The following is an 11,224-nucleotide window of genomic DNA, read 5'->3' as shown; positions in this document are numbered from 1 at the left end:
GTGAAGAGGGGAATTCGCGTCTGTGGCATAGTGGAGAGTTGTAGTGAGCGCGGAAAAGTACAGCGCGGAGAAGTGCAGCGCGGAGAAGTACAGCACGGAGAAGTGCAGCGCGGAAAAGTACAGCGCGAAGAAGTGCAGCGCGGAAAAGTGCAGCGGTGGAAAGGTGCAGCGCGGAAAAGTGCAGAGACGCGTTGGCGCGGCTGCGCTGTCGACAGAGTTAAAACTGCAGCACTGAAGTCAAAACATGAACACCACATCAAAGTATCCGCGCAAGCAACCAAAACTTAGGAAAGACACAAACAACGGAAAACAAGAAAAACAAAAACTAAAAACAAACCAACGGTGGGTTGCCTCCCACCAAGCGCTAGATTTAGAGTCGCCAGCCCGACTTCAGTTTTGATTCATCAATGAGGATCGTGCAGAGTGTGAGACTCCACCACCATGGACGAGCTCTGGTGCTCGTAATATGGCTTCACTCGGTGGCTGTTCACTCTGAAGCTCTCATTCGTGTTTTCATTGAATAGTTCAACGGCACCATGCTCAAACACCTCCTTAAGTAAAAACGGACCACTCCACCTAGATTTCAGCTTTCCCGGAAATAACTTAAGTCGAGAATTGAACAAGAGCACCTTCATTCCATGGCAAAGCTTCTTGTGGCAAATGCGGCGGTCATGTAGTCGCTTCACTTTATCCTTGTAGATCCTCGCATTCTCGTACGCCTTGTTGCGTAGCTCATCTAACTCTTCCATTTACAGCGTGCGCTGCTTCACAGCAGAATCCAAGTCATAGCTGGCAGCCTTGATCGCCCAATAAGCCTTGTGCTCAATTTCCACCGGCAGATGGCAGGCTTTTCTATAGACGAGACGATACGGACTCATCCCAAGCATGCCCTTGAAGGCAGTTCTGTATGCCCAGAGAGCATCATTCAGCTTTGCGGACCAATCCTTGCGCGAGGGCTGCACCGTTTTCTCCAAAATTCCCTTAATCTGCCGATTGCTCGTCTCGGCTTGGCTAGAGGTCTGCGGGTGGTATAGTGTTGCAACCTTGTGCGTGATCCCATTCTTCTTCATGAGCTTTGCAAACAACTTGTTACAGAAGTGTTTGCCTCCATCGCTAATGACCGCTCTTGGAAATCCGAATCTAGAAAGAATGTTTTCTTGCACAAACTTAAGCACCACATTAGCATCACATGTCCACGTGGGGATAGCTTCAACCCATTTGGACACGTAATCTACATCTAGTAAAATATATTGAAACCCATGTGAAGTAGGAAATGGCCCCATGAAATCAATGCCCCACACATCGAAAATTTCGACAATTAAAATGCTTTGGAGGGGCATCTCATTCCTGCGGCCAATATTTCCTACTCTCTGACACCGATCGCATGCAAGAGTGAAGGTGTGTGCATCTTTGAAAATGGAAGGCCAAAACAAACCTGATTGAAGAATTTTATGTGCTGTTTTCTGCCCCCCCAAAGTGGCCACCACAATGATCTTCATGGCACATTTTCAACACTTGTTGTTGCTCCTCTGCTGGCACACACCGTCGAATGACATCATCCTTTCCAAGCTTGAAAAGGTGAGGAATCTCCCAATAATAGTGCCTGCATTGAGCTAAAAATCTCTTTCTCTCCTGCGATGTCAGCTCAGGCCGTAGAATACCACAAACTAAGTAATTGACAATATCTGCATACCAGGGCTCGACGCTTGCAGGGCTGCACTGAGCAGCGCTGAGTTCGGCAAGGCTGGCAGAGGTGATCTCGGCAGAGCTGGCCAGAGGGGAGATGGCTGCTCTGGAATCGGCAGAGCAGAGCTCGGTAGAGCTGGCCAGAGGGGAGCTGGCTGCTCTGGAGTCGACAAAGCAGAGCTCGGCAGCTCTGCACTTGTCAAGGGTGAATTCATATGCATGCTCAAAAGGAAAAGATTCAGGGATGCAATTAAGACTCAAGTCTATCAGATTATTATCCAAACGGGAAAGGTGGTCAGCTACGTGATTCTCACTCCCTTTCCTATCCCTGATCTCTACATCAAACTCTTGTAACAGTAAGACCCAACGGATTAGACGAGCTTTAGCTTGAGGTTTGGTCATCAAATATCGAAGCGCAGCATGGTCACTATGGATAATAACCTTAGAACCAATGATATAGGCTCGAAATTTATCTAAGGCAAAGACCACAGCAAGCATCTCTTTTTCAGTAGTGGTGTAATTTAATTGTGCACTATTCAGAGTTAAACTAGCATAGTAAATTACATGTAGCATCTTATCCACACACTGTCCTAGCACCGCTCCTACAGCAGAGTTAGACGCATCACACATGATCTCAAAGGGCAATGACCAATCAGGCGCAATCACAACCGGGGCAGAGCTCAACTTAAGTTTTAATGTTTCAAAGGCATGCAAGCAAGAGTCATCAAAATTAAAAGAAACGTCCTAAGCTAGCAGTTTGCATAGAGGTTGGCTAATTTTAGAGAAATCTTTAATGAAACGCCGGTAAAAACCGGCGTGACCTAAGAAACTCCTAATTCCCTTGACATCAATAGGGGGCGGCAACTTTTGGATTACCTCCACCTTAGCTCTGTCGACCTCTAGTCCATGCTTAGACACCACATGACCCAAGACAATATCGCGAGTAACCATAAAATGACTCTTTTCCCAACTCAAGGTTAGGCCACTTTCAATACACCTTTGCAACACTACATCAATCTTAGTCAAACAATCATGAAAAGACTACCTAAAAACCGAAAAATCATCCATAAAAACCTCCACGAATTTACCAATCATATCAGAGAATATGGACATCATGCATCGTTGAAACGTCCCGGGTGCATTGCACAATCCGAACGGCATCCTCTTCCATGCAAATGTCCCAAAAGGCGTGGTGAAGGCAGTCTTGACTTGATCTTCCGGTGCGATTGCGATTTGGTAGTATCCTGACAAACCATCGAGAAAACAATAAAAATCATGCCCTGCCAAACGATCTAACATTTGATCAACAAAAGGAAGAGGGAAATGATCATTTTTGGTGACGGCATTCAGTTTCCTGTAGTCAACGCACATCCTCCATCCCGTGGTAGGATGTGTCGGCACCAACTCCATCTTGTCATTGCGCACAACCGTCATTCCTCCTTTCTTTGGCACGACATGAACGGGGCTCACCCGCTCACTATCGGCGACAGAATAGATAATCCCTTCAGCAAGTAGCTTAAGGATTTCCTTGCGCACAACCTCCATCAGCATAGGGTTCAAGCGTCGCTGGGCATCTCGCTTGGGTGCAGCTCCTTCCTCTAGGTTGATCCTGTGCATGCATGTGGCTGGGCTAATGCCACGTATGTCACCTAGGCTCCATCCCAGCGCTGCTTTGTTTCTCTTCAACACCTCGAGCAGCGCCGCTTCTTGCTCTAGAGTCAGAGTAGACGAGATGATGACTGGCTTCTCATCTTCGTCTTCTAAAAAGGCGTACTTGAGATTGGTTGGGAGTTCCTTCAATTCGAGTGCTGGTTTCTTTGCCTCCATCTGTTCATCCATCAGCCGCTCTGAACAACACTCCTCATCTAAGCTGGGCAGTGCAAGTTTGGGCAATGCAGGGTTACTGGGCAGAGCAGCGCTGAACTCTTCAACTTCTCGAGCTAGTTCTTCCATGTCTGCTGATCCTGCCGAGATAATCGTTGTTTATGATTGTTGAATTAGCTAATGCTTTCTAGATTGCTAGTTAGAACCCTAGGTTTATTAGTTCCCTGCATTCTTAATCTGCTTCCTATTTTTCGCCTAGATAGATTTATATGCTTTCTGTTGATTCTGCATTAGATAATTTTACAAGCTTTATTTAATCACGCCTAGATTTAAAGAGAGAGTGTCAGACCCAACTACCCGATTAGAGTGTTTAGGTTTATTTCCTATTTCCTGTGAGTAGCAGATCGAAGCCCTGCTAAGCCTTCCTTGAGAGACGACTTGAGTCACCTTACCGCCCTAGGACGACCTCGTATAAATTCGAGTCCATCCACTAGGTGTTTTTGGATGAGTCAAATTTTGGCGCCGTTGCCGGGAAAGGCTTTAGGCGTTTGGTTGTGCTACTTTGTTTTCCGTGTTTATTTTATTTTTATTTTTGCTCGGTTATTTTCTTTCTCCCACTGGTGCGTTTGATCTGTTTTGTTGAGTGTTGTGTTGCTAGGAAGTTAAAGTCTTAACAGGAATTTGGCATTCTATTTGACAACACTCACCGTGCACGCGAGGTACCTGAAGCCTAGGAGAGGGTACCGAGTCTCTTTTTTCTAGCGTTGGAGTTGAGAAGATGGCAGGAAGAAATTTGTAGTACATGGGGGATTTTACCCGGCCTTTCATAGAGGCCACGAACTCAGCTATTGTGCTCCCCACTGCAGTCAGGAATTACAACCTGAAGCCCAATGATTCAAGTCTGCTCCCTCTCTTTTATGGGCTGCCGAATGAAGATGGCCTGCAGTTTATCCGGGACTTTTGCACCCAAGTGCAAACTTTTCCACTGTTGGAGATCACAGAAGATCAGCTGAAGCTTAAATGTTTCCAGTATGCACTTAAGGATCGGGCAAGGACTTGGCTTCTCTCCTTACCGCCTAGTTCTATCACTACTTGGGGAGAGGCCTGTGAGAAGTTTATGTTGAAGTTCTACCCAAATCACAAGACACAAGAGATTAGAACTCAAATCATGAACTTTGTTCAAGGAGCCGACGAGCCACTTCATGAGGCTTGGGAGAGATTCCAGGAGCTCCTCCGCCAGTGCCCGCAGCATCAGTTAACCCCAGTGATGTTGATGCAACTCTTTTATGACGGGTTGTTGCAGACTTCTCAATTTATAGTGGATAGCACGGCAGGAGGCAACATTGCCCGAAAGACAGCTGATGAACTCAAGGAGATCTTCAACATACTTGCCGCGAGTTCCCAACAAAAGTTGGTAAGAGGAAGGAGGGTTGAAGCTAATGCAGTAGCTCCAAACAATGAGCTTCAGAAGCAAGTAGCGGACTTGATGAGGCAAGTACAGCACCTCAGGATGAACCAGGAGGAGGCTCCACCCGCTCACGCGCCACCAGCAGAAGGTTGTGGCATATGTGGCGAATATGGCCATGGAGCCAACGAGTGCCATAGGATGGGCGAGCGTACTTATGAAAGAGGAGTAGAAGTCTTTGCTGCACAAGGGTATTCGAGTAGGCAACTCTAGGGTCACATGCAAGGACACGGGCAGAGATCTCAATATTGTCAATTCCAGCAGCTTATGGGTTATCAGAACCAGCAGCAGTTCTACCCACCTCAGCAGCACCAACCTCCAGGCCCCTTATTTGAAGAGCAGATGCAAGCTTTCATGCAAGCTAGCAAACAGGCGATGGAGGCTCAGAGTGCTACCATCAAGCACATCGAGACTACAGTTGGGCAACTAACAGGAGCCTTGAATCAGCTGCAGCAACAACAGCCAACTGGGAAGTTCCCAGACCAGGACAAACAGCCGCATCAAGCTCATGCAGTGGCGGTAGTCAAGGAAAATGCCCCAATAACCATGGGAAAATGGAGAAGCAAAACCGTGAAAGCAATCAAGGCTACCCAATGCCCCAATGAACCACTGCCACCTGTCACTGTTGTACCAGACCAACCACCACCCAAGCAAGGAGATCCAGGTAGCTTTATTTTTTATATTAGCTTAGGTGGGGTCGAAAAGGTTTTTGGAATGCTTGATTTGGGCGCGGCAGTCAATTTGATACTGCTTGATATTTTTGAGAAATTGGGTAATAAAGAGCTTAAATGCACGAATATGAAGATAGAGCTAGCTGACGGCTCTATTAGCAGCCCACGAGGCCTTGTTGAGGATGTTGAGGTTGTTGTGAGGGGGATTAGAGTTTTGGCTGATTTTGTTGTCCTTGATGTGGGAAAAGGGATTAGAGGAGAGAATGGGCATCTTGTTTTGCTTGGCCGACGTTTTATGGCCACCACCCATACTCGTATTGACGTGAGTACTGGAAATTTGAGTATGGCGGGGGCAGGGAGGTCTATAACTTTCTCTGTTTTTGATAAGAAATCTCCTACTCGTACCCCCCTTATTGCAAAACTGTTCTTATGTTGAGACTTTTGATGTTTTGGATGAGGACTGTATTGTGCAGGACTTTCTTTATAAGTTACAGGAGGAGGACGAGATTGTGGAAGAATTCCTTGCTAACTTGCAGTATGAGGCTGACATTGAGCAGGAATTTCTGGAAAAACTGCAAGAGGAAGATGATATAGAGCAAGGCTTTCTGTGTGCCTTGCTACTGGAAGAGAAGCTTGTTGAGGTTGTGTCACTCGATCTCCTTGGATGTGTGGATAGAAGACCATCTCATGATATGAGCATGGAGCGCTCATTTGGAGGACCCGCAGCTGCAATTCACGAAGACGTGTTTACACAGGCACTTAAGCAGCTGACGCTTCAATCGGATTTTGGTTAAGGGATCCTCTTAGTCGGGCTGGCGACTTAAAAACTAGCGCTGCATGGGAGGCAACCCATGTTTTTCTTGCTTTCCCTTGTTTTCGTTTTTCTTTCATTTTGTTTGGGTTTGTGTTTCTGTTGTTTCTGTTGTTTGGTGCAGGTTGGTGCGTTGGGGACTGTTTGGTTTATAGATGAGGATTGGCAAACATCGTGGGATACTACGGCTCGCCACTTGGATCGATATTCAGGGAAGTTTTTCTCTTTCACCCCTCTTTTTGCGAGCACTGAGGACAGTGCTAGATTTTAAGTGTGGGGGGCGGGGTGTTTGTTGATCCTATGGGTGCCTTTTTGTTGTGTTTTTGGGCTTTCTTGTGTGGGGCAAATGGTCTCCTTTATCTTGATTGTTGCTTGGCTTCAAGTAATAATGCACACTTTGATGATTTGTTCACAAGTAAATTTCATGAATTGTGTTGGCTTGGCTGCTATCTTTGTCTCTCAGGCTATGCATATTCCTCACTTGATGTAAGTTGTTTAATGTTTTGGATGCAACACCCTTATGAGCTATTCTTGACGTGATTTGTCCGGTAGATGCTAGAGGGAGTGTTTTCATTGTGATAGCCTACGATCTTATCCCTTGAGTTTGAATGTTGGTTTGTTGTGAAGTTTTCTGTAGCTCTGGGTCTCTGCTCCTCTGACGGTAGTGTTATGAGCATGGAAAACCACGTGAGAACATTTTGGATTACCTCCAAAAGTGTTGATCTCACGAAAGTTTGCCCATCTATTGAGAATGGAATAACATCACCTTGAAAAGAAAGATGTATAAAATTGAGATTTGGTTTGATTGTTTATCATCTTCAAGGGAAATGGGATTTGATTATAAAGGCAATCACATTAGGAAACTCACCTCTAGCGGAGAATCGGGTCTGATCGGATTGAATTGTATCATGCGGTTGTTGCTTCTTAAAATCTTAACAATGAACATCTCGTGAGGAATGTAATGGCTAAGAGACTTAGATTGGTTGGAGATGTGAATGGTGAGGAAGTTTTCTTGTGAACTATCATTTGGTGTCGTGACTTTGCTTGAGGACAAGCAAAGGATCAAGTGTGGGGGGTTTGTTTAGCCCTATTTTGTGATGAATTTGTGGGTGTTTACGACTTATTTTGACTTTTATTTTGGTCTCTTTCACTCAAGAGTTGATTGATTTGAGCTTTTGTGCTAATTTTGTTGTCTCAAGATTTTATGCTCAAATTGATTGATATGTGGACAAAAAATAAAGTCAGAATTTAGTTGATTGGTCTCAATAAGAATCTAAGTTCGTCTCGATATGAGTTCGTAGGTGAAAACGGATCCAAAATCCGACTTGAAACGAGGGAGAACGGACCAAAACAAAAACGCTGCGCATTGCAGTCTGCGAAAGGCATAGACGGCGGCGCCGTATCACGGCGGGCGCCATCCACGGCGCCGCCGTCCGTACGGCGGCCGCCGTCACTGGGCGGCAGTTACGTTTTTCCATTTTAAAGTCGATTTTTAGGGTTTTTGGAGGTACTCCCGACCCCAGCAGCCTCCTAGGCGATTTTCCCTTGTTTTCCCATAGTTTTAGAGTAGTTAGAAACATCATAAACATCTTTTGATTCGTTGGATTAAAGTTAATGTTATTTTGCATTCCGTTGGATTGGATTTCCGGATCGTACGCTTATGTAAGAACTCAGTTTATGTTTTCTATATGAATGAATGCTAGTTTATTTCCATTGCTTAGATTATTGATGCTTAGTATTCAATTGATTAAATGTTTATTCTTTTATCTTGCCGAGATAATCGTTGTTTATGATTGTTGAATTAGCTAATGCTTTCTAGATTGCTAGTTAGAACCCTAGGTTTATTAGTTCCCTGCATTCTTAATCTGCTTCCTATTTTTCGCCTAGATAGATTTATATGCTTTCTGTTGATTCTGCATTAGATAATTTTACAAGCTTTATTTAATTACGCCTAGATTTAAAGAGAGAGTGTCAGACCCAACTACCCGATTAGAGTGTTTAGGTTTATTTCCTGTTTCCTGTGAGTAGCAGATCGAAGCCCTGCTAAGCCTTCCTTGAGAGACGAATTGAGTCACCTTACCGCCCTAGGACGACCTCGTATAAATTCGAGTCCATCCACTAGGTGTTTTTGGATGAGTCACTCCCACTACTTAAATGGATTTAAATATTTTAATAGAAACCTCAACTTGACAAACTTGTGAAATTAAATACAAAGCAAGCCACGTTCGTGTGGACGTTTACTCATATTCTCAATCACTTTGTCTTGAGGCCGCATGTGGAGGTCTTATAATAGTTTTAATTGCTTAAAAATTATTAAAACTGTTTAGTCTTTTTACTTCAAAAGGTTTGTACATGCTCAAGCACATAATCCTAATCATGCTTTTCTAGAACGCAACATGTAAAACATGCTCGCAGAATTCTAAAACATGCTTAAGAAAACGATAAACCTACTATCATGCTTGTCTAAGCGCAGTTAATAAAGCATATTAACAAGCAAAGACGAACAAAAGCAAGTTAAGAGCATAAGGGATTAACACCACGACATGTAAAAAAAAAATTAAAATTCTTCGTGACCCATTCGTGGAATCCCAAAACTATTCTATTTTTAAAGAAAAAATAAAATAAAATAAGCCCAAAACAAAATAAAACTTGGCCCGAACACATGGACCCGTCTACGAAAAAACTAGGGTTTGGGCCCCCTAGGGTTTGAAACGCAGCTAGGGCTTGGAAACCCTAGCCGCTGCCGCCCTTGGCAGCCTCCACCGCTGCACAGCAGCCACGCGGTGCACTGCCCAGCGCGCGGTCGGCAGCAGCCACCTCCCGGCAGCAGCCGCTTCCCGGCAGCAGCAGCAGCAGGCGACCCTCGGCGCAGCAGCTTCCAGTGCAGCCTCCAGCGCGGGCGCAGCAGCAGCAGCAGACTCCGGCGTGGACTGGACAGCAGCAGCAGTGCGCCGCCCGCTGGGCGCGCAGCGCGCAAAGCGCGCAGGCGCTGCCCCGGGCGCGCACAGCCCCGTCGCCCGCCCGTCTGATCCGCACGAGCAGCAGCAGCAAGGGCGCACGGCGCCTGCCCAGGCGCGCGGCGCACAGCGCGCAAGCGCTCGTGCGCGCGCGACCCTCGGCGCCGGCAGCCTTGTTCGCTCCGTGCCCGACGTGCCTCCGTTACTCCAAACACCGTTCTGTCGTTGTTGATTCGTCGCCGTCCTCGTCTCGCTCCTCAGATTTTACAGATTACAACAAAAAAACAAATACAAATTGAAATTCTAATCTAACCACGGATTTTCTCGTGGTGAAAAACGATTCCAACGTCAAAACGACGTATCCCACGAATCAACAGACCACGAAGAACAACAGCAGTAAAACAACGCACATTATTAATCGTACATAAATTAATAATAGAGCCAAGAAATTAATCTTGGGCTCTGATACCAATTGAAGGAATATTAAATTGAATTAACGTTCCATTTGCCCGATGATCGTTTCTTGGATTATTATTAATTCATCATACAACGATTAATCCAAACATGCTCCTATGAATTAACAGCTGCACACAGGTGTTAGGATTTACTTACTTGTGAATCGGATGCACAGATGATTGATGATCGTATCGAACAACTTCAGTTCTGATCTTCTAGACTGTATCCCGCTCTAGTCTCACCGTTGGATGGACAACGAACTGTGAGAAAACCCAAGCCAGAAAGTTTCCCACGTTTCCTGCGCCTCTCTCAGTTCTCAAAACCTAAATAATTATCAGTGTGTGTAACCTGAGAGCTGACAGCTGTATTTAATAATACAGAAAAAGGGAGGAGGCGCCAGTTTTAAGGTAGGGCACGATTTCTGGCTCTTTCTGGGCTAGGAGACTTTGGGCCAGTCCAGGGACCAAATACAAGGAATAAAGATGGGCCTCAAATAAATTAATTTATCTATGGTCAGCCCAGACCATAATTAATTTATAAATATTAGTTCATTCCACTAGAGAACCAATATTGACTTACCCCTTTATTACCGGTGATGAGTCGGGGCTTGTATTTAGACTTATTAAATCCTCGTATTTAAAATATCCGACATCCATTAATTAATTAGAGCTCTGACAGCCTAAATTAATTAATCTCTTTGTAATCCTTAAGCAGTACCACTCAAACCTTATTATTGCGCCTGAACTTAATCAACCTGCAGGGTTTAGCGCAATAAACATTATTGAGCTCCTTAAGGGGATGTCATTATCCTATACGGATACGAGTACCAATACAGATAATCAGATATCATATATTAACCGCTATCACCCAAGATACAGAGTACTCAAGTTACTATATAACTCTTGCTCATAGTAAGTCAAAGTGATAGACGAATCAACATATATATCTGACATCTTATTAGTATTAAGATCTTATAAGTCACCGAGATCTCTAATTCTTCACTTGAGTCAGATAGAAGAATATATCTCACTGTGGTCCTATCAATACGTATTACGTACCAGTATAGATAAGTAATCAAGACAAACTACTTCCATCTATACCGCAACCTAAACCAATAACTTGTCCTAGAGTTATTTCAGTTGTGATCATATTATATCTCTTAAGGTTAATCCAATTATATGGTCTTCTGTGATCTACAACACACCATATAATCTACTTATATAGAGATAAAGAACATACATATGCAATCATGAACCCAATCAGATAGGAGATTACATAGTGAAAACAGGAATCATTGTATACAAGCATAAAACGTTCTTGCTTTCATTATACAAATCCAACAGAGGCGTCCTTG

At 44.6% G+C, this 11,224-nt stretch overlaps 1 protein-coding gene across 1 annotated transcript; it reads right to left on the bottom strand.

Moving 5' to 3' along the window:
- Positions 1-404: 404 nt before the first annotated feature.
- Positions 405-749, bottom strand: LOC131023091 (uncharacterized). The gene has a single exon (XM_057952633.1). It carries the CDS (start codon positions 747-749, stop codon positions 405-407), a length of 345 nt encoding a protein of 114 aa, XP_057808616.1.
- Positions 750-11,224: the final 10,475 nt, after the last annotated feature.

Source organism: Salvia miltiorrhiza, chromosome 4 (assembly GCF_028751815.1).
Source record: "Salvia miltiorrhiza cultivar Shanhuang (shh) chromosome 4, IMPLAD_Smil_shh, whole genome shotgun sequence".
Taxonomy (NCBI): domain Eukaryota; kingdom Viridiplantae; phylum Streptophyta; class Magnoliopsida; order Lamiales; family Lamiaceae; genus Salvia; species Salvia miltiorrhiza.
The sequence above is the reverse complement of the archived record's forward strand: the minus strand, read 5'-3'. Positions and strand labels throughout refer to the sequence as shown.

Excerpts from the sequence above, each read along its gene's own strand:
- LOC131023091 (XM_057952633.1), bottom strand. The coding sequence starts at position 749 with ATGGAAGAGTTAGATGAGCTACGCAACAAGGCGTACGAGAATGCGAGG.